We start from the raw sequence: 24915 nt of genomic DNA on the forward strand, positions 1-24915 counted from the left end.
ATGTTTTTTATTCTGTACGTGATGTCATTCCTTCCTGTGTGTGTTTTTGGGTGAGGGGAGCTAAATCAATATGTGCTGATGTTACTGTGCCCGAGCAGTCTGCTGTAATCACATTATTACTGAGCAGCCATGCACTCCATTTCAACAAGACAGACCACAGACAGACTTCACTCAGAAAGGAGGGAAGTTAATGTAACCACCAACCAAAAGCCACAATCGTCACAAGAGGAATGCAGCTATATGGGGCACGAGGAGGAGTGCGTCTGTGTTCAGGATGGGACAGGGATTTGTCAGATAGAGCTCTGGATTACATGCTGACAGCTTTTATGAGACAAATCTGACCAAGTAAAAATGTACTCAACCTTATAAACAACTCAGACAAAATCTTTTCCATTATTTAAAAAATATAATTAAAAGCAAATGAATTTCAGCATTAGGCCAAAGATGTATATGTAATATAAATTACACACACACACTACAAAAATACCCAACACCTTAACTGTTTGTTACAGCTTGAGCTCAACCTGTTAATCACAACAACGATTCATGGAAATTAACAGTTAGCTTGATTACACAATGCTATAAATATTTTTTTAAAAAGGGTAGTAACACATAACAGTGAAATATTTTTAGAAATATGCTGACGATTACTGAAACCTGAAATGTGTTTTCAGAAACACAAATATAGAAGGAAAAAAAAAAGCGCACATATTCAGTTTTTCTTGATGTATTTTCTTTTAAATTTGCTGTAGCTTTGCACCCGATGCACCGTTCCTGGTAACAAGTCACATTTTGTGTCATCGCAAAACTGAAAGCGCTTCCCTTTACAAAGATATGGCAGCAAAATCTAATGTTGGAGGGAATCAAACTGATAATGTGTACCTTTTTATTTAAATCTTCGCTTCACTATGAGACAAAACACAATAAAAATAGCTGAAAATGACTTTTTAGCTGACCAGATTATTCCTGCACTGGCCACTGTGCATTAGACTGACATAAATCAAGAGGTCACAGGAGCGTTTATCAGAAAAATGCCTGCTGCATAATATAATATATAACAGTTAATGTTTAGAGTTTCCCCATACATTTATAAAGGTGTTATTAATAAAACCACAATATAAGTAATATTCAGGGTGTTTGGGTCGTACAAGGTGTCAGAGGAAACACTCTTGAAGCCAACCACTACACACCACAGCATCCAGTTCCATGGAGAGCGTGAATCCCCGTAAATCACTTCATATCTTAACACGATACGGTTATCGATCGTTTTTATTAGACTCCACCCTCATCACATGTGCAATCTGTCCACCGGCAAACTTTGAACCATTACAGCTTCTTCCAAGCGCAACCTTCTGAAGAGCTGGAAAAGGTTTCATGTTTAGCCAAGGACCCCCAGATCCCCCCTTCCTGAACCATTACTGAACACACTCCACGGCCATTACCCTGATAAAACTAACCATGTGTGTAGGGGAAAGGGTGCTGCCTGTATACGGGCAGGAGGGGGGAGGGAATGAATGTGTGTGTTTCTGTATTAGTCCTGTGGGAATCCAAGAGACATGCTGTGCTTGCCGAGTTTCCCCTGCATCTAAATCAGTACATTAAAACTGCAGTCCGTCAGCAGCCACACACACACACACACACACACACACACACACACACACACACACACACACACACACACACACACACACACACACACACACACACACACACACACACACACACACACACACACACACACACACACACACACCATTTTAAATCAATACCAAATGCAGCTTTCCAATCTATCGCAAAGGCGTGCATGCAAACACATACAGAAGCAATGCACTGTGCCTTTATTCTCTCACTGTGATAACACTGTGTAGGTGGATTCTTCCACACTCTGCCTTATTAGACACAGTTTTTATTAACGCTCGCATTTAAACGTGTGTGTGCGCGTGTGCTTAGAGTCCCTGCACCTCTTTGCCGTATGATCACCAACATGTGCAAACAGTTATGTGTGGGTTTGCAGTGAATGCGCTTTTGATTCAAAAACACTGCACAAGCTGTACACACACACACACACCCGTGGACCTGCATTTACAAATTCACACATGCACACCAAACCCACCCACCCACACACACACGTTAACTCTGAAAAGCAGCAATGAGGTTTTACCCAGAAATGGCACAATTTTCCATCTGTGCAGTTTTGCAGTATCATCTATGCACTGATGTCAATATTAATATTAAACAACAACACAAACCTCACTTTCCTTCTGCTTTCAACTGTGTTTATAATTCACAATATTTTAGGTGTGCGCTTTCTTTCCTTGAAGTTGTGATGTTCACGATTAAAGCCCTGCTCTCCCCGTGGTTAACATGACAGCAAACATGTCACTCACTTTTTTATGAAATACTAATAGAGGAGCAACTGCTGCATGTGTGTAAAGTGGAGCCAAGCCCTCAAACAACACAGCCTTTATTCAGCAAGTCATGAACAGAAGGGGCCTGAAATGCTGTAAATAATGCTGAGTACTTTTATACTCTTTACCCAAGACATTGATTTGATTTGGGCTTACTCAATTATGACCAAATGCATAAATCCAATTTTGGGGTCAACACTAACATTATTATTATTAAAACATGATTATTCATCGACTTTGGAAACAGCACAAATTATGTAATCAAACATAATTTACAATTTAAAATAGGTCTTAATAATCATAAACCGCGGTTTAAGAAGGGGATGAGTTCTGGCTTTTAAGAAGGGGAAGTCACTGCTTTCTTGGAAAGGTGTGTCCTTGATTTATAACAAAAAACAGAATCCCTGGAATGGAAACCAGCAGCATCATTTTATCTTGATTATGTTGTTTTCAAAGATAGTAGTGCGATTTTGTCCTTCAGCTGACTAAATCAGTTCCATTCATCCTCTACAAACTTCAAAACTGATCTGCTGGAATAAAACAAAACAAAAACAACAAAAATAAAAAAGGACCACATCTTGTTTTGTAAACTCAAATTGGATGAATCGTCACAGTCAGTGCTCTGCGACCGGTATTTTAAAAAACAAACAAACAACAACAACAACTGTTAGCTGCAATGTTTCCTGCAATCGCTTTACATGAAAGGTGAGCTGAAATGCTGTTGCTAAATTCACCACTGTAAATCGAAAAAGGCAAAGTTGCTCATCTATGAACTTAAAGCATATTTTGCAACATTTCCTGACGTGGACATTTCACAGTTCCTACTTTTTAGGAATAACCGCACTGTTTCGATGAAATTATTTGGCATTAGTTCAACTCTTGACACAAAGCCCGAATTGTTTCTACCACTTTCACTATTTTTTTTTTTTTTAAATTACTGCCACTTTTCAACACATCGGCGAGTGTCCATGTGTGTCGCACTAGGTGACAGCCATGTTGTTTTAACAAATTATCCTCACCTTTAAGCCACTTTTTAATCATTACCTCATGTGTAGGACGTGCAAAACATAGATGCACCCTTGATGAACACACACACACACAAAATACATTTCCAACCACCACCACCACCTGTCAAGGTTGTTGAAGTCCTGGTAGGATGTCAGCAGTTTCCATTTCTTCAGGCCAAACACCAGGGTCTCTCTAATACACAGACACGTCAAGAGGCACAGATGCCTCACTGGAGTATGGATCAATCTCGGCATTGTAGCCGCCTACAGGCCATTTATTCCACGTGTCTGAGTACACACGCACACATGTACACACACAGTCTACAGTTTTGCTTTGTGCTAGTGAGCAGGGAAAAAAAATACAATCCCAAAGTCCCTTTGCCCCTCCTGAACAGTCAAAAGCAGGAAAAAGTGGGAGGGGTAGAAAGAGGAAAAACATTTGCAGTCCTTGTTCCAGAAACAACATCCAAATGGTAGCTGAGAGGGAAATGTTTCCTTAAATGTTTTGGAATTACTCTTTCATTAGCTCCGTCTCTCTCTCACCCTCTCCCTCTTTTAACCTTTTCCTTCCTCTCTCCCTCCCTCTCTCTCCCTTCACAACTCCACCCCCCACCACACACACACAGCATTTGGCTCTCAGTTCACAAGACAGTTAGTTTGCCATATTGGGAGAAACGAGTTGCCAAGAAACGCGCTCTCTGACTCCCAACGCGTTTCTGAGCCTCCATTTTCAGATCAGTATAAGAAATATATCTTGATTTCAGAGATAGGAAGGAGATCAATTCTGTCGGACTCACTGCAAATCTGGCACAAAGGCGCACACATCCAAAGAAAAAAATATAAAATAAAAATCAGAGAAACTAACAAGTCAGTGTTGATCACAAATTGATCCAAATTCTCTGAAACACACACACACAAAATGTAACAATACTGGAAAATGTGCAAAAGAAAAAAAAGAGGACAAAATGAAAGAAAATCTCTGGTATAAAAGCCTGAGACAGACACACACACACACACACACACACACACACACACACACAGTCTGTTATCCATCAGTGGCACTCAGAGCAGGGTTAGCTGGGGGAGATCTCTATTGATCTCTGGTTTTTATTCCCTGCAAGAAAAACACTGAAACAGTAAAACTCTGCAGTGCTATACATCCCACAGCTAACTGACACACTGACACACTGGTAACCATTAACCCCAACTGTAAGAAACCCTCATTCACACTCACACACAGGCAAGGGATGTGCGGGAATTTGCATGTGCGTCCGTGAATTCATTCAGCCATGCGGTTTAAAGTGTGTTAATTATTTCAAAATGGAGATGTCTGGTTCTCCTCTGCTGGGAGCCGTTTACAGGAAACAGGTTTTGTTTGTGTTGTTTGCGCAGCTGAGCTGAATACAAACCGTTTCTCAACTTTAATTAAAAATGTCAAGTTCGAGTTCTGACACGTCAGCTCTTGGTTTGGCAAACCGAACTGCAACAAGGTGGCATCTGACTGGTTTCTCTCTTTGTCGTTTGATTGAATAAAGAAAAATGAAATAAGTTTGCAAAAAGAAATTCATTTTTAAACAAACAGAATCACTTGCACAGCTGCTTCCTCTGCTCAACTCCAAAAGGATCTCCTTCCATCTGATGATACTCTGAATACACATGCAGGGAAGGGTTGGAGTAGTTTGTTTACCACACAGCAGAAGAAGAAGAAAAAAGAAAGACAGAATGTTAATTATTTATCTTAGATCTTGCATTTATTCTGGGCTAAAATTTCACATCTGAAAATAACTGCTGTGCTACAACAAATCTTGGGAAACACGGAGATGAGCTGCACAGTACTGTCGTGATTTCTCTAAAGTGTTATAGTGATAAACACCCGTAATCTCACTATGTTTTATTTTGGGGGCCTTTTGTCTTTATGAAACAGTGAAACTTTAAAGAAACAGGCAGTGTGCAGTGAGGACTAATGTGTCTCTGGTGTACTGGATGTGAGTACCAGATGAGCAACCCCAAAGAGAGACATTTGATTAAAAAAAATATTATTAATGGCAACTTAAAAAGTAAGTGGGAGGAAATGGTGGGAGGTGGTACGCACAACAAAAGAAAGGAGACTCGTAATTTCTTTTTCTTTTTAAAGGAAAATCTCTAAGCGGAAGAAAAATGAAGGGAAAATTACATTACATGAGCTCTGAAATGTCAAATCAGATGGAGACCCAAACTGAGCTGCCATCTGGACTCTGTGAACAATAGATAATAGATTGATAAATGGATTTGTTGCAGTTCTTGGTTGTAAAACACATCAATCACTGACCAGTTCTTCCATTATTTATTTAATAGGTTGGAATTAAATTTTAGTTTATAATGACTTTAAAACCACATTATACAAAAAAAATGGCACAGTTGTATTTGGTGAATTGTAAATTGTAGTTTACATTTTCTTTATTTACTGAGGTTTTAACCCCAGTTTATGACTTTTAATCAGATATTAAAGGCAGATTACTTTTGCATTATTTAGCACTAAAAAGTACATTTAATACAGTATGAATAATAAGAATTTAGATTTTAGCGCTAGTGGGTTAAGAAAAGGTTGGGAACAATATGAAGCTATTAAAACAAGCAGAAACCTTCTGAATAAAATGAAGATTTGGGATATACAGTGGGGCAAAAAAGTATTTAGTCAGCCACCGATTGTGCAAGTTCCCCCACTTAAAATGATGACAGAGGTCAGTAATTTGCACCAGAGGTACACTTCAACTGTGAGAGACAGAATGTGAAAAAAAAATCCATGAATTCACATGGTAGGATTTGTAAAGAATTTATTCGTAAATCAGGGTGGAAAATAAGTATTTGGTCACCTCAAACAAGGAAAATCCCTGGCTCTCACAGACCTGTAACGTCTTCTGTAAGAAGCTTTTCTGTCCCCCACTCGTTACCTGTATGAATGGCACCTGTTTGACCTCATCATCTGTATAAAAGACACCTGTCCACAGCCTCAACCAGTCAGACTCCAAACTCCGCCATGGCCAAGACCAAAGAGCTTTCGAAGGACACCAGGAAAAGAATTGTAGACCTGCACCAGACTGGGAAGAGTGAATCTACAATAGGCAAGCAGCTTGGTGTGAAAAAAATCAACTGTGGGAGCAATCATCAGAAAATGGAAGACATACAAGACCACTGATAATCTCCCTCGATCTGGGGCTCCACGCAAGATCTCATCCCGTGGGGTCAAAATGATCATGAGAACGGTGAGCAAAGATCCCAGAACCACACGGGGGGACCTGGTGAATGACCTGCAGAGAGCTGGGACCAAAGTAACAAAGGTCACCATCAGTAACACACTACAACGGCAGGGAATCAAATCCCGCAGTGCCAGACGTGTTCTGCTGCTGAAGCCAGTGCATGTCCAGGCCCGTCTGAAGTTTGCCAGAGAGCACATGGATGATACAGCAGAGGATTGGGAGAATGTCATGTGGTCAGATGAAACCAAAGTAGAACTTTTTGGTATAAACTCAACTCGTCGTGTTTGGAGGAAGAAGAATACTGAGTTGCATCCCAAGAACACCATACCTACTGTGAAGCATGGGGGTGGAAACATCATGCTATGGGGCTGTTTTTCTGCCAAGGGGACAGGACGACTGATCCGTGTTAAGGACAGAATGAATGGGGCCAAGTATCGTGAGATTTTGAGCCAAAACCTCCTTCCATCAGTGAGAACTTTGAAGATGAAACGAGGCTGGGTCTTCCAACATGACAATGATCCAAAACACACCGCCCGGGCAACAAAGGAGTGGCTCCGTAAGAAGCATTTGAAAGTCCTGGAGTGGCCTAGCCAGTCTCCAGACCTCAACCCCATAGGAAATCTGTGGCGGGAGTTGAAAGTCCGTGTTGCTCGGCGACAGCCCCAAAACATCACTGCTCTTGAGAAGATCTGCATGGAGGAATGGGCCAAAATACCAGCTACTGTGTGTGCAAACCTGGTAAAGACCTATAGTAAACGTTTGACCTCTGTTATTGCCAACAAAGGTTATGTTACAAAGTATTGAGTTGTATTTTTGTTATTGACCAAATACTTATTTTCCACCCTGATTTACGAATAAATTCTTTACAAATCCTACCATGTGAATTCATGGATTTTTTTTTCACATTCTGTCTCTCACAGTTGAAGTGTACCTCTGGTGCAAATTACTGACCTCTGTCATCATTTTAAGTGGGGGAACTTGCACAATCGGTGGCTGACTAAATACTTTTTTGCCCCACTGTATAGTTGTACATAGTGTATATATAGCAGTAGTAGGAAGTAGTTAAAGGACATTACAAAGTTGTGAAAGGTCACCAGTATGCACAACACCAGAGGGAGACCAGTGGGACTGAGCCATCTCAATTGAAACCACACACAGGATAATTAACTCTCTCAGATTAAACAATTTCTTTAAAAAAAAAAGTTGATGTTTTAATCCATGTTGCTCAAATTTATAAAAAGAAAACAAAAACAAACTTTGAGCAAACATTAATCGAGTACACCAACATCCACACCGTCCCACGCAGTTGCACTCAAATCTCCTGTGACGATGGCAGGTGTTACTTTGACGCACACCTCGAAAATCGGCAAACGTGAGTCCAACATGTGTCACAGACAGGCAGACGAAATGGCAAGGATGCTAGTGTGTGCACAGAAACACACATATGTGTTTAAGATCATGCAGCACCACAAAGCTGTATTCACAGCTGCAGACCAGAGAGTCAGAAACTACAAAGTGGTGTAATCACAAAACCACATATGTAGTGACAGGAAACAACCCGATTTTTAGAAACACTCTCTCATTTAATGCACAGTACAGGACCTTTCAGTCAATCTAAGGATGACTGCAAACTCAAGGGCTGATTTCCAGCTCCATATTTTTATCTTTGCACTCTACTAGAGTGGCTTGGCATGAGTCACATTTCAAAAATGATCCTTATTTATGTTACACTGAGCCCCTAAATTAAGAACTCCTCTATAGATTAAGCCAGTTTAGTCCCTTTCATATTAAGATAGTTGTGTGTGTGACTGGCTGCCCTTTACAGAGGATTCAAACGGTAGGCAGGTGCTTGAGATGAACATAAAAAGATTTCTCACTGACATCACAGAAAAGTACATATAGTGATTGTTTAATAGGAACAACCACTAGTAACACTAAATAATACAATAATAAAAGGTTTAGCTCAGCTTTAATAGCATTTGTAAGCCAAACCATGAAACATGCTGCAGGTATGGGCGTCTCCACTGGTTAAAACATATTCCACATAACTAACAATCAGCTAGAACTGACTATTCACGTGTCAAAATTGCTGTGTGCATCTCCTTCGTGTTGTTACACATTTTGAGCTTTTACCTAAGTGCCTTGGGAAGAATATTATCAGGCTTATGTAATGGGACACGTAGAGACTCAACACGCAGCCAAACAGACAGACACAGCACAGTGTGTGACCTTTGTGTGCTGGAGGCTGTTGTTTGTGTTAAAGGGAGGGATCTGGCACAGAGAACGACTTAGCTAATGCTTTGGGTATTTCAACATGCCACAGCACGCTTGTGCACACACACACACACACACACACACACGTAGGGCTATCACTCTCATGTTTGACAGCTGTGTGTGAGTGCTGTATATGTGTGTTGTTTTTTCTGCCACTGACAGGTTTATTGTAGCAGGGCAGCAGAGCCTTGTGCTTTCTCTTAAGGAGCCCGTTTTCTCTCCCCTGAAGGATTCAATTAATCTGAGAGGGGGATGTGTCTGAGCCACATCTTCTCACACATACTTAGGTGTGTGTGTCTTGAATATATATTTATACACACAAACACACACACACACACACACACACTCACCACATTAATTTAAGTGCAAACAGACACACTAGCCAAGCGGCGCGGAAGACAAATTGGTATCAGCCAAGACATCCCTGGCCTGCCCCTGCAAGCCGCATGAATTATTAGCCTTCCACTCGTGTGCCCTGTGAGTGTGTGCGAGACTGAAAGAGACAGAACAACTGAAGGGCGAGCACATTTATCTAACCGTGTATGAATGTGTTGTGGTCAGTATAAATCTCTTCTCTCTGCAGAGTCTCAGGGGGGGAAGCCCCAGCCCTAACTGTACTAAGCACAATCACATGCTCCCATTCTTATACACCAGACTTCAGTCCTCTCATCTACACAGACACTCTCACATACACACACAACCAGCAAAACCTCAGCTCTTATCCTCTGAAAATAAAATGCCGATTTCCACTCATTTAGTTCTCCTTTTCCATTCATCTCAGGCTGTTTGTGTCAACAGCTATTGGCCTTTCTCCGAATGGGGGAGGCTGAAATGTGTGTACCGAAGACAGTTAAAAGTGAAAAGTAATGCTGTTTTACCTCAAGTCTCACGAAATGAGCAATACAGTTTCATCTCATTAAACAAGCATTTGTGACATTCGCTAGCAGATATTACAACACAGCAAATTAACCTACATCTGGTTTTGTTAAAAATGTGGGAAAGGATGGGGGACGAGCTGCTGTGACTTTTGTTCTATTTGTTAGGAGGAAAACAGAAGTTAAATGCTCAAAATCCAGTGAAAAAATCTGATGTCACAGTGTGTTAGACCACCATGTGATCTCTGAGTACTACGGTGGGAACATAAGAACTGAAGAACTTGGGACCAAAAGTGACACTAAAAAAAAGAAGAAAGAAAAAAATAGTTTACATTTCGCTTCAACCACTAACTGCATAACTGAGTTCCTGATACACACCACTGAATGTGCAGCCTGGGTTTTTGCTCACGTGCACAGGTGATCCACCTTAAGCTTAATGAATGCAAAAAAGGCATGACAGGTGATACAATAGAAAGAATATGAACAATGACAAGAAAAAAGGAGAGCTGGTTGATCACAGCCAGCAGCAGGAATGAGCTGCCAATCTTGTAAACAGTGTTTGTGTTTGAGGTGTGACAGCAGCTTCAAATTCTGCGGGGCAACAGATTTCTGAGTCTACCTCTGCAGCCCTGCAGTGGAAGGAAACCTCTGCTGCTAAGCACAGCATCTTTACCGGTAGCTGGTAATTAACCTTTGCTGTGCAGAGTGAAGAGTAAAGAGGAGAGACTGTACGAACTGTTAAACTCAAGGTTTGGTCTTTCTGGACACATTGCGTTGCATGATCAGTCCCAGAATTAAATAAGCACAACACAGCAGGCATGAGTACACCAAATAAGGCAAAAACCACTAATTACATTTTTATTCATTGCATAATAGTCTCTCTGTCTCTGTGCATTATCCCCCTTTAATCTTAATAATGTGTCCGCGTAATCATTAACTGTCTAATTTGCTTTTTCTTCCCTGTATGTCATTTCCCCTTGCAGTTTCTTCTTCTACAAGTTCTGCAAGTTCTACTTCTGCAAATGAGTGAACTTCTGTTTAGCCTTGATGATTTCATAAGCAACAGCACAAAAGTCATGAAGAAGTGACTCTGGCAAGTAAAACTAGCACCGAGCTCCATGTAGAGTGCATACAAGTTGCAATAAAAACAACACTGAACGACAACAATAAAGATCAAGTGATACAGTATGAGCACATGTACATGAGCTGTGGCTACGTGTCAGCAACGTTACTTCTTTCTCTCTCACACACCTGAGAGTGCCCACAACAAAAGCCCGTTGGCCCCATCTAACACACAGGTTACCCACAAGGCCAAAAGTGGAAGGCTTGGGCACATAACTTAGGTAACAAGCTGGATTTGCCGTCTAGTGAAATAAAGACAAAACTACAGAAGATAAAGGAAGTTTTAATTTTACTGGTGATACAAGTTCATTCTTTCAAGTGTGCTAAATATATCTCAAACGTGTAAGATGGTAATTAATTAAAAGCAAAGTGAAATTACCTTTAAACCTCTACTATGACATCCACTCCAACCTTTTTACAGTTTGCAGAAATAAAAGGTATGGGTGTGCTTGTCTCCTCAGTGCAGTTACATTTCAGCAGGTCCTACCTCTGCAGCACTCAGGCACAAAAGTGAGGGACGTAGAAGGAGAGGACAGATGGCTTCAATCATGTGATGGAGGCACCGGCAGACCTCCAGCAGACTGCGGACCTTTTACAGCCATTTTACATCTATAAACAGTGACTGAACCTGATCTTGTTTAGATACAACCTGGGTGAATAGCGGGCCGATAGAGGAGCTGCTGCATAGAAAGGATTTGCTGATGGAAAATGATGTCTTTACAGATGCCCTTTTTGCTGCACCAGCAGCACAAATGTCAACAAACTATTTGCAGTTTCACAACGCATTGCAAACTAAGTGTTAAGCTGCCTTCCACATTTGGCAGCCCAGAATTGTTAAAATAAGGGAGGACACTCTACTCTATTAAGTCAGGTGGAAACCCTATTAAAACTGAACTAAACAAAAACTAATAAGGCAGACTCCTGGGAAATAAGGCTGCACTGGCAGCTATAAACTGTCAACCCTGCTATCAAGAGCTCAGCCAAAAACAACTGTGCAAAAAAAAAGAAAAGAAAGAAAAGCTTTGAATTCCTTGAAACATGTGTAAACAGAAACGGTAGCAGGGCGACCCTGGCTCCTCTGACTGCACAGCGGGTCCTTGAGAACTGGATTCATGCGGTTTATTGCAATTAAAGAGGAACATTATGAACATTCACAATTACTGGGTAATTATTATGTAATAGGGTTGTATAGTGTTATTACAAGCACAGGACTGCAATCTCATTCGGGGTTGGTTAAATGTAATGTGTGGGGATTTGATATGGAGGAGTGCCATAAAGCTAAATGACCTGTGTCGCACTGTGGTGGGCTTTGGTGGGCAGAGGCTGTGAGAGTGTGCAACAGGGGAGATGAGTCACACAGAGTTTTCGAAGGCCAGGGTAAAATGTATCCTGTTTTAAAAGGAGCCTTTCAACTGCCAATCTGGGCTGGGACAGCAGCTGGGTCAATTCTGCTTCACAACAACACAACCACACCCCGTCCCACAACCCCTCTGGCTAAACGTCAATTTTGCGCCACACAAACCCGTCTGCACACAAGCAGTTTTCAGCTCGTTTCTGAGCCACGGGAGGGGAGATGCAGGGGTGTCAGGTCATCCTAACTAAAGTTATTACTGTTAAACAATTTTCCTCTCAGTTGAGCTGCGTTTCACTTAGTTTCCTGGGAAAGTTTGCTCATTTCACTTCAGTTTCTATAGAGCAGAAATGTCTTGTTTTAGTTTAGCTATTATTAGTTTCTGTTACGATATGAGTGGCATTCTTTAAGAAGCTCAAAGCAAAACAACACACAGCAAAAACTTCACACAGTCGCCTGACACAAACACAGGCTCCTTGTGTTGACAAATCTGACCAAACTAAAACCAAAACCAAAGAAAATTGCTTTAATTTGTCTACTTCCCGCTTTTATTTCACTTAACTTTAATGTTTTTTCACACTTAGTTTTAGTTAACCGTCATAACCGGGAAAGAATGAGCCAGAATGGTATTTGGGAAGAGTAAAAACTAGTAAAAACCACATGTCGATTAACTCCAAAGGGAAACTATTCCATGGTATTTAGGACATAGGGGTGGGTGGGACACTGTTTTTGTCAACAAGCATATATTTTTGCAATACCACCATGACAGTGAAAAATGTGTGGCTTTAGCATATACACGAGGTATGTAAAGTTCAGCTCAAGGGCACTTTGATACGTGGGCTTTACAGTCAGAGATCAAACCACCAGTCTGCCAAGCAGCGGACAAATCGCTCCACTTCCAGAGAATTTAACAACACACGATAACCCACCTCATTCCCACGGGCTAACTACAGGCTACTTTCAGTGAACTAAAAGAAACATGATTTAGAAATACTCTTAGATGTGTTGGGAATTTCCCAGGCTGGCTGGTAGATTTGTGATGTGGCCGATCTTAATTAGTGTGGCGACTTTGTTTCAAAACATATGAAAAAACAGCACACTTTCCTCCAAATCCTCGTATAGTCTTTATTTCCTTAAGCAATGCAGTTTACTAACAGAGTTTACATGAATCCCATCACAGCCTACGCACATACAACTCTTTCCCAAAACACACATGGAACGCATCCTTTTAATTACTATTAATCTGCAAGATATATTAATTGACATCTCCAGTAGTGTGAAGAGAGGTGGGGTCAAGTTGTGAGTGGGTTATGCCTTTAGTTTTGTAAGCTGGTAATAAAAATATTGTCCTCATTTATATATATATGAAAAATGCTGATAGAAATTTAAGGTCGTAATACCCACAACTGTCAGGAGGCGCAAAATTGGTTCAATAAACTGTGCCCTGGTACATTTCTTTGCCACAATGCACCCATCAATCATCCCAACACTCCCTGCTGTGCACTGATTTCATCTCTGACACCTTTTCATGTTTGTGTGTGAGTTGAATGTGTGGGTTCTGTCACGGTGTCAAATTAACGCTTCATCGGAGCCCCTGCCCTCAATTTACTGGACCCCTAAGTACTGCAATGAACTCACGCTCACAGATAAGGAAGAGGGAACACATCTAAAAGGGAATATTATCACCTTTGGGGTTAAAAGAAACCAGAAAACCTGTAATTGTATCTCTGTCCGCAGCTACATGACTTCAGAGTAACTCAGTGAGAGCATTTGTCAGACTTTCCATTTTCCCGAAAGAAACAGCAGACATCCCTTTCCACACACACACACACACACACAGAACATATGGTTTGAACATAGATGACTCCAACTTCCTCTGTGACCAACCACAAAACCATATGCAAACATGCAATGTTATCTCCGTTTCTTGTTATTTCAAGGCTCTCTATGCCAATAAAAAGCACAAGACATTACTGTGCAGGAACTGAATGTAAATGGAAAAAAATCATCAGCTCAACAGGGAATGACATATACTGCTTATATGATTCTGCTTATAATGCACAGACACACGATGTAAACAAACACATGGGCGTTCACTTGTAGGAGAATGGTTGTGTAATACCCCAGCAGTTTGCTTCCAATACACACAGTTTCTCTCCATTACACAGATTATCCAGTGTACTCGCAGCAGAACAAGGGCTGTTTAACAGAACTGCTACAAATTCATGAAAAAAAGAAAGAAAAAAAACATCAGCCATTTGCCAAATGCTCCAGCTGAGTGACTTTTACTCCAAATACACAACCACTCCAGCTATTGCTCAGAAACGGGTCGAGCACGGGTCTGTAATACCTTTAAGGTGAAAACTTTACTACCCCCGCCGTGTCAAACACAGATAAACACACTGCATCGGCCCTGGAGCAGCAATGACAGTGTAATGGTCCGCATGCAATCCTAGACCGCTGCACCCTGACCTGCAAGCTGCTGCATGAACATCTACACCGCAGCCCTGTTTGTCCTTTCAATCCGAAGAAATGTGTGTCGGAAACTGCCAAGTAATTTTCCGCTAATGCGCTGCACATTACAGGGGCCGAGGATCCTGAACACGATCTGTTACATCTGAAACTTGTCACAGCCTTATAACAGCCGCCTGTCTTTGCCCACATCACACCGCACATCCAGGCGGTGACCGCGCAGGCTGCCACGGATAGCCACAAACCGTGCGCAGTTTTTATTTCAAGTTAATATTTAATCTTCTTGTTGTTTTTGGGTGGGTGGGGGACACTCATATTACAGAACCAAGCTGAGCAATGAAGCGTGGCTCACTTACTGTGGTGTGGATGTAGGTTAATGGCCGATGGCAAGAATTTTCCGGAGTGGAGAGGCTGCGGCTGACTCCCCAGCAAGTGACCGGAGGAGGGAGGGATCCTCCCGGCTGCAGCAGCTGCTCCGAGCCGGATGGAGTGAGAGTCCATCGCGAGCCCCGCCAACAACGAAGGTGGAACGTGGACGGATCGGGGAGGACCAAAATCTCTGCCATCCATTATCCACAGCGGGGAAAGTTGTGAAAGGAAATAGTCCGTTCGGATAGGCCCTCTATTCCGAAAAAGCCAGTTCTGGCTATAATAATGTCTTTAATTTTCCAGGCGATTCGGGCTCCTTTTCAGCCATCCTTCTGACCTATAAAATACATGAAAAATTAAAATAAATGAAAACAAAAACAAAAAGAATAAAATAAGAGCTTGGCATATAATCTACAGCAGACAAACTGTTGGGAACTGGTAGTTTTAGGATTTCTCTTCTTTCCAGCGAACAGGCGGCCCATATGTGCAATGACGCAGTTTGGAAAAGCACTTCAAAAACTAAACCTCGAATAGCAGCTAATCGCCGATGAGACCGTGTGAGGCACTGCCGTCGTACTCTAAATGAAGATTTTAATACGATTTTAACTTATCTACAATATTATGATGTGACATCTGAGCGATACTACACCCACGCTGCACAGCGAGCAGGCAGCCGCTCCGCTTCCCAGGGAAACGAGCAGGAGGAGCGGCCAGCGGCTGCCGCTCTTCCCCCGACTGTGAAAGCATCTCGCGATCCCGCTCTGGAAACCCAGAACCCGTCGGATTTTAGAAACCTATCCCACCTTTTTCTTCTCTTGATTAACAGCCCCCCCCTAATCCGTAAACCTTGCAATCTAGGCTCAGGCCGAGTCGCAATGTAAACCAATACACAGTAAATACTAGAGGCGCATCAAATATAAATTTCAAACGGGTTAAAAATAAATAAGCTCGCAAAAGCCTGCATCATTTATCAGCGGGGTGAGCGGTGTTTTGTTGCCTGCACATGCAGATTTAGTCCGGGTTACTTCGCAACTGGACGTTGGTGCTGCCCAAGGAGCGAAATCTGAACCCAAGCCGCAAACACTGTGTAAAAACCTAGAATGATATCCACTTTATCGACGCTTTGCTGCAAGTTTGAACTCGTTTAAACACATAATAGTGGGTTGTACAGCACAGACTATAAACCGACGGATAGCCAGCAAAGTATGCGTCTTGATTCTGGACAAGAAAAGAAGAGATAAATAAGGTCGATTCAAATGAATTTAGAGCAGCTCTTTATTAAAACCTCGCAGATATCTGTGTTGTGTTTAAATTCCAAAGAGATACAGAACAAAAGTTAAAATAACAAGCAAATGCGACTTTTACAAACGGCATCCAAGACGGTATAAACACAGTAGCTTGTAGCTTCAATATCCTATTTTTATTTATTTACAGATTGCCCCCCAAATTACACACGGCTTACATTATTAGTCATGATTTTTTCTTGAGAAGAAAAAGGCTAAAGCCGAGTTCACCTTCAAAGGCTGCAAACAAACACATCACAGCAATGACTCGTGATATCCAAGCGGGCGGGCTCTGAAAAGAAGGGCTCGCTTAGAAATTACAATAACGCCCTTTTACCACTTTAGAGAAACACGGGAGCCAAAGAGAAAGTACCTGTATTTTTTCCTTATTAATAAAAAGAGTCCAGGACAGTTAAATTAGAAGATAAGCTAGACCGAAAGCTTTCCCCCCTCTCGGTGTGACCCATGCGGCACGGCAGCGCAGGAGGCTCGGCATTTCAGCCACGTTTCAAACTTTTTCACGGTTCCACTAAAAGCCACGCAAAACTCTGTCGGAAGAAACGTCTCGAAAGTTGCTTTTTCACACCGACGACATCCCGATAAAAAAAATTAACAACACGTCGCGTGCACTAACCTCCGCGCCCTTTTCAAATCGCACTCGCGGACCAAAATAGCTTTTAAAACAACAAAAATACGACTATTTTATTAAGAAAGGGCCATGGTACGTAGAGAAGACGGGGGAAAACATGCCCAGCGCTTACTTGAAAGGGTAAAATGTCGTGAAGGGGGCTTAAAAAATGCCAGCGCTTCTTAAAATCCGTCCAGGTTGCTGGGAGAACTGGAGTAGTCCATTACAGGCTCGTCCGAAGGTAAACTGGGGAATAACTCGGGGGGAGAGAGAAAGCCCGTGACGCGTCTAGCAATGAAACACAGCATTGTTTTGTAAGCCCCACCCACCTCCTTTACCACCACCCAACCCAGGACTTTGCACACTGCTCCTCTCTGATTGGCTGTAAGGAATGTCGATCAAAGCTCCCGAGTGTATTAAAAAAACACACACCGTGGCCTCTCGCCAGCACTATAAAACCAATTATGGAGCGAGGAAAGGTTGAGCAGTTTCAAGGTCCCCTCTTCCATCAAGACCGAGTGATCAAAACAAGCAGTGGGTTTTCTCTTTTTTTCCCCACCATGTGTGCTCGAGAAAGAGAGAGAGAGGAAGGGGGTCAAAGCGATGCCCCCCACTTATTCACCCACCCACCAGTTTCCACGCAGATTATAATAGACGCTAAAAAACAATCACTGGAGATTGAGGAGTGGAAAGTATCCCAGGCGTTTGGAGGCGTTGTAAAGTTTTTTGTTTGTGTATTTTTAGGTAGTGTGGTACTCAAGTTTACTTCTTTCTCACCAGGAAGCAGCGAATAAGCCCAATTAAGTCACAGAAAAAAATCCACTCTCCACTATTTGCTACAAAAAGGGGCAAAACCAAGAATTCGAAACATAAAAACTCGCGATAGCAATTAATTCATTTCATTTGGGCTAGGGCTTTAGAAACAGTAGATCAGGTATATGGTTTCGTGAAAAGACATGAGTGGAAATGGGAAACGTGTCACAAGCCAGAAACACAGACTAGTTTATGGTTTAGGCCTGGCAACTGACGACATGGGAGCCATCAAAAGCATTGTTTAAGACCGCATCGTTGGGCCACGATAGGCCATATCTCTGGTCTACAATCGACTGGGCGCTGTGATCTACAGCACTATTTCACTGGTCAGAGACCTCCTGAAGACCCACTGAGGACTTGTCGTTGTCGGCATCGTAAGGGCTGCGACTCGAATTCACCGCTTTCAGTATGCAAATCGGGCTGTAGGTGAAAACAAGACTGGGGTGTCCGCTTGTGCATAATCTCTACAGACTGAACAGGAGGAGGGACACACACATTTGCATTAAAACGGGGAGAAAAAGTGGCGTACTAATTTAGTACCATTGTGTTAAGACTCATAAAGGGGGAGTGCGGGGGGATCGACCTTTGGTGTAAAGTCCCTCCCCGCGCACAGACACACACACGCCTCCCCTTCCTCACCCCCGATGTGACCCCCCTGTTCTTCGTGCGGACAGCACTGTCGGACCCTCGCGGATTTTTATTATCCGTAAGTTTCCTTTGAAGTACACCGCCCCGCTTTACACAGTTGCAAAAATGTTGATTAAAAAAAATTAGAGGCGGTTTCAAACTGCCCGTGCCCCCCTCCTTCCTCCTCCCTCCATTCCTCCAGCCCCTCCCTCCTCAGTGCGCCGGTTTCAAGGCGACCCTTCGGTGTAGGGGCACAGCGAGCGCTTCAACAGACCGAATCGCCAAAGGAGAAGGAGAGCAGCGAGGGCTCATCTGAACAGCAGACGTGGACGTTATGTACCCGCTTGTGTCCCCACAACCGAGTCCCCACTCGGTGCCCGACTTTCCCGGTGGTCACGGCTCGGTGGCGTCTTTGTTTTTGTCCAATCGGACCACCACACCGCCAGCGAGCTGAGCAAAAACACCAGGCTGCTCAGCGGCGGATCTCACCCCGCTGACCTCGCTGCTACGATGCGCCTGTCATCCCTGACGGGACTCGGGGAGGGAATTACCAGGCGGAGATCAGAGTCATGTCCCGGACTGTCCGAGGGGACCGAGTCGGCCCTTTGTTCTCCAAATCGCTCCCGACTGGGAATTCAGACAGTGTTTTCTAATTAGTGTCCTATTGTTGCCCTCTTTTCAACCTGCGAGTGAGAGGCAGGGTTCACCTTCACTGTGTTGGGTTTGTCTTGTCAATAACACCGTGGCTTCCGTGGGAGTTATCCCCACTTTGAGGTGGGTATGGATGATTCGTAGCAAATTTACCAAACAGCTTAGTCATGATTCCAGCGCATAATCAAGAGCACAGCTTATTGCAGCATTTTACGCCTGTTTTTTGTTTGCTTTTAGTTTTTTTTAGTTTTTTACACACGGGTTTAATCCACATCCATAACATAATGTGTGTTTATTCACTGTAATAAAATGATAATAATAAGGTGACTTATTTTTATACAAACATCACACTGAATTTCTATGTAATGAAACCCTCCAGTTCAGCCAAATAACCCAATAAAGGCTAATTCAGCATTCCCCATTGCACTCTCCACCTACAGCACAACAAGCAGCTAATGTGCAGAACAATGTGTCCAGGTTCAGAGACATATCTGTTTATTTCTAGGTTAGGCTTGTCACATGGACAGGAACAGATGGGACCATTTGGTAGATTATGTTTTTTTTTGTTTTTTTATAGCATATACACCAACTGTGTTCTTTGAGGATGATCCAACTGTATGTTCCAGGCTTTTGGAGCTGCTGTGGAAAAAGTACTGAAAACCATGATTTATGACCTAAAAACGCTGCTGAGTCAATATAATACCACAGTCATTTTTTTTTATCTTACTAACGCTGTTTTTTGTGGTGTTGTTGTTGTTGTTGGGGTTTTTTTTTTATTCCACCCAGCAGATATTATAGAGGAAGGACATTTGTTATCCTTGACTCTCATCCAGGCTGCTAGTGTTTTTCTTCTTGTTGTTCGCCCCTTATCTTCCCCCCTCAGCGCCCTATCTCACATCAACCTCTAGCTGTGTGGCTGTCCAAATACTATCTTTTCTAAGGCTTGGGTTAATTCTGTCCTATCAGCTGAAGGATCAGGTAAATGATTTGATTTGCTGGACAGACTATCTGATTTTCTCCAAGGCCTGTGGCTGCATTAACCCACAGGGGACAGAGTGAGGAGGCGGCATTGATTCATTCAGCTAGGGGTTCACACCTCTGTGGAGAGGAGACGCATAGCCCTACATAAATACAGAAGGATGTCCTCCTGCATAACCATAAAAACACACAGTAATGGGCTAATAAAACCATGAGGCATGGTTGTATTCTCAGTTAAGTATATTTTCTACTGTATTCCATAAAACAAAACAATAAGTCCAAACAAATACTAACACCCCTCCCTCACACACAGAGCAGTGAGCCTGCATGCCCAGAGGGCTAAATCATTCATCAAACTGCATCTCATGCTCGACACAAGCTCTGTATTGTTACTGAAGCTGGTGCTACTGCACTGCAGCAAGATACATGCAGAAATATGTTAATGAAGAAACCTAATAGCAGTGTCATGTTTCCTGCTGGAGCGAAACAAATGTACACGCACAAGCAACGCACACACACATGCAATAAAAATGCCACCGAGGCTTAGATGACTGACACCACACACACACACACACACACACACACACACACACACACACACACGAACACAGACCAACCCCCCTCCACTTCAGAGCTGTAGGCCCATACAGACCCAGAGCTCTCATGGGGTGACTGCCAATCATCAGACAGCCTTGAAGGGTTTTTTTGTTGTTGTTTTTGTTTTGTTTTTGATTTGATTGGACCACTTGAGAACACACAGCTGGCCACTTCACATCAGAAGACATGTGTGCACAAGACAGAGGAAAAAGTAGGTCCACCAATTTCCAGAATGTGTAAAGTGATTTCTGGTTTGTCTCTCTTTGCATTTTTCTTTCTTTTTTTTTAGGTGTGTTCAGGTTTAGGAAATAGCCAAATGCACACAGCAAAAACAACACACACATACAACACGCCAGCTGGAAGAAGTACATGAGATGGTGCGAGGAGATACTTTTACAGCCAACACATCTCAATACAGAAAGAAAAGAAGGAAGCAGTAAATATCAAAACAAGCGTTGGCATTTGTTCCAGTGCTCCCAGAAAGATGAGGAATATTTTGCGTCACTTAGAGCACGCTTAGTTGAGATCAGCATAACTCCATTTTTACACTCACAGCGTGAAAGGTGGGAACATTACTAGCTGCAAACATTTGGCTTGAGCTTGTGTAAGTTGGAAGCTTGAGCAAAATCCTGAATGTATTATCATGTGCCACCTGAAGCTTTTTTTTTTCTATGTGTGTGTTTGTTTTTCCTCTACAAATGTGCTGCATGCATTGGAGTACAGTAGCTTGTGAAAGGTACTGTTTTGACATCGTCTGTGCACATTGTGCAGTTTGCATTGTGGTTTATTTGCCTGGGCGACCACAGCGATCATTCCTGATGATGTGACCCAGATATGCTATGGGATACAGCACATTTGGTTGTCGGTCTGCTGTATGCAATGAGGGACAAATGTGCTTTTGATTGTCCTTAGTTGTAGGTAAATGTAATGTCAGGGTGTACACCATGACATGAGCCAGCAGGCAAATTAGTCATCTTAAGCATACATCAGGTGATTAATAGGGCACCAAACAGCCAGCGTTATTTGGATTTTTTATAAAGAAAGAAAACAGGCGACAGTCTTCTACCAAACCCTGTCTGACTTATAGTCTGAGCTTGTAATCATATGTGAAGGTGCTAAATAAGTCAGTCTACCATAACTGAGATGGCCAAAAGCTTGTGGTGTTGCTTTCTTGTCTTAATCTTTCAAGTTCTTTCTTTTCGCTCCTGGAAATAGCACCATGACAAAGACATGCACAGAGCGGTCACAGCACAGAAATTTCCATCTGCCCCTCCTGCTTTAAACCAACGTGGGGGATGGCAAATGAGGAGGCAGTGGTTGTGTCTGTCAGCTGTGCTCTGTACAGTGCTCGAGCAAGCTTGCAGCTTGCAGGGTTGTATATTTTTGGTGCTTGTTCCTCTTCCTGACTTGTGTGGTAAGATCTCTGAGAAATTTTTTCTTTTCTCTAGAAATTAAAAAAACAACGACACATCCACAGGCTTGCCACAAATGTAAGGAAACAGTGATGCAACAGAGTCATATATCCTGCTGAGTAAATGCTCAGTGGTGATGTGTCAGGGTCACTGAGTCCTCCGAAGGCTTGCTGCTCCTGCTGCTGCGAACGCTGCTACCGATCGTGCATCTTTATTCGGTTACTGTAGAACAGAGGGATGGTCTGCACTGCAGAGTGTGTGAAACAGACACAAAACATCACTTTAAAGCTGCTGTCAGTCAATCAGACAAGATACTGTAATGTCCTTTGAGGGAGGGGGGGGGAGGGGGCGATGCAGAGATGTATTAACCCTGTGAGCATGTCATCCACTGTAGCATTGAAATCACTCCAAGCCCTGCAAATGGAGGATCTAATGTATTTGAGTTGATTATTATCCTCTGGCCTCCTCCTGTCAGCAGTTGTAGCCCTCTCTTTCTCGTGTTTGCCTTTCACCCAGTTCACAGGTCGAAAAAGACTCATGTAGTGCAGCAGCCCCACCTGTTGGAGAGAGGTGAAAACTGCAGGTGAAAGAGGTCCCTGACCAGTGGATTTGCTTGCTCTAGAGCCTCACACCTGTAGTAGAATAAGAAAGAAGAAAAAAAGAGGAAGGACACACTAAGCCTCTTTTTTTTTTAAATGACAAACGCACCCCCACCCCCGCCCCACTGTGTCGTTTGTCACAGACACTTTTGATCTGGGAGTGCTTCATTCACAAACACCTGCAGTCCACAGACAACACACACACACAACCCTGACAAAGACCGGGAAAATAAAGTGTAGTACACTACAAACACACACACTAAGCGCTGTTTCTCTGGCAGTGCGTGTTTTGCTGGCGTGGCAGTAAAAGGATATCAGAGGGAAGCAGTCTCAGCAGAATCACAGGGGTGCGCTGGGGCGGGAGCTGCAGTGAGATGGAATACATTTTCAATACCAAACACACTCGATCCTCGGCGTGTGTGTGCGTAGCCTTTCTAGAAGCATGCATATATGAATTTCTATCAGGGCAAGTGCACACGTCTTTATGCATATGCACGGACCTGCATGTCCTCTCTAACAGGCCTGCATTCAGCTCAGGATACAGCATGAATCTAGGGCAGCCTGATTAATGGGAGCAGCATGACTTTGGGCCGCACTAGATCTGTGCTGTCCCTCTCTCTCTCTCACACACACACGCACACACAGAAACAGGATATGATGCATTGAACATGAGGGTGGGGCTGGTCTATCCATCTTATCCTCTTTCATCTCTCTGATATACAAATGTGGAAGATCCGCTTTTAGAAGTGCACAGGAAATGGGCCTGTATCAGCACGGGATCTTATTTTCCCACCATTCTAAGAAAGCTGGCATGAAACCTCAGCTTCAATGGCATCTTTTAACTGCTGTCTCACAGTTTCTCCCCCAACCCTTTGGGTTCTAATATATATACAGTAGCGTGCAAAAGTTTTACGTAGGTGTCAAAAAATGCTGTAAACAAAGAATGCTTTCATAAATATAAATGATTGTTTATTGGCCCCAAATGTATCCTGCAGCAGGACAACAGCCCCAAACATACAGCCAAAGTCACTGAGAAGCAGCAGAAAGAAGATCAAGAAGTACTGGAAGTGATGGTATGGCCCCCACGGAGCCCTGATCTCAACATCATCGAGTGTGTCTGGGATTACATGACAACCACAGAAGATCTGTGGTTAGTTCTCCAAGATGTTTGGAACAACCTACCAGCTGAGTTCCCTCAAAAACTGTGTGCAACTTTACCAAGAAGAATTGATGTTGTTTTGAAGGCAAAGGGCGGTCACACTAAATATTGATTTGAGTTAAATTTCTCTTTTGTTCATTCATTGCATTTTGTTGATTGATGAAAATAAATCTATATCTATATCTATCTTTCTCTCTCTCTCTCTCTCTCTCTATATATATATATATATATATATATATATGTGTGTGTGTGTGTGTGTGTATACCTTGCACATGCAGTGACACAAAGCACCTGGTCAACCGTGCATTTGTGCAGAGAAAAACGGCGATGTGAGAACAGGCCTCACGCCTTAGTTTGTGATAAATCAGCCTCTGTCGCCACCTGCTGTCTAAACAGCGCAACTGCCTGAAAGTCAATCTTTTTTTTGATCCTTTATGGAGAGATTTAACCTCTTGTCACCCACATCATAAAACCAAAGTCTAAAAACAAAAAGGTTACTGTCAAAGCTTTTTATAGCCAATAAACAGCACATCATGAGGAAAGCAGTGAAGTCATTAAGAAACACACAAAGGCAGCAAAAAGACGCTTTCATGTGACATTTAGAGACTGTCCTTACCGTGTGAGACTGACTGACCTTTATAGTCACATTACTTTACACACCGTCAGCTCATGTAAGTAATACTAAGAAGAAGAAAAAAACCGGTCAGCATAAACCCCTGAAGCACCAAAAAGCAGAGATCCTGATGCATTTAAACTCTGAGACGCAAAAGCATCCTGTTACAGTCTGCAAGTACTGTGCATTAAGTTTAACTCGGGCAGTATTTTCAGAATCTTCTCACATTAAATGAGATCGAGGCTTCGCCAGTTCTCAGCAACACAGAGTCAAATGGACGGGAATTACTGGCAAGGAGCTTTTAATGGGAGAAGCCACGGTGCACCCACCCTCTAACCTAATATACACAAATAGCACTTATGGCACTTTAATGCTTCATGTTAATGAATCACTCACAATAAATGGTAAGTAGTAATTGATTTATCAGCCATCTAGCGACTT

The 24915-nt window shown here is 42.7% G+C and overlaps 1 protein-coding gene across 1 annotated transcript in view; it reads right to left on the reverse strand.

The window, feature by feature from the left end:
- tnrc18 (trinucleotide repeat containing 18) overlaps positions 1 to 17299 on the reverse strand; it is a 44728-nt gene extending 27429 nt beyond the window's left edge. The window contains exons 1-2 of the mRNA XM_087839644.1: positions 17159 to 17299; positions 15102 to 15451 (exon numbers count right to left, since the gene is read on the reverse strand). Of these exons, the coding sequence (XP_087695770.1) occupies positions 15102 to 15315 (214 nt within the window). The 5' untranslated portion in view covers positions 15316 to 15451; positions 17159 to 17299. The remainder of the gene's footprint in view (positions 1 to 15101; positions 15452 to 17158) is intronic.
- Positions 17300 to 24915: the final 7616 nt, after the last annotated feature.

This window comes from Neolamprologus brichardi, chromosome 4 (assembly GCF_056152115.1).
Source record: "Neolamprologus brichardi isolate AB-2024 chromosome 4, ASM5615211v1, whole genome shotgun sequence".
NCBI lineage: Eukaryota > Metazoa > Chordata > Actinopteri > Cichliformes > Cichlidae > Neolamprologus > Neolamprologus brichardi.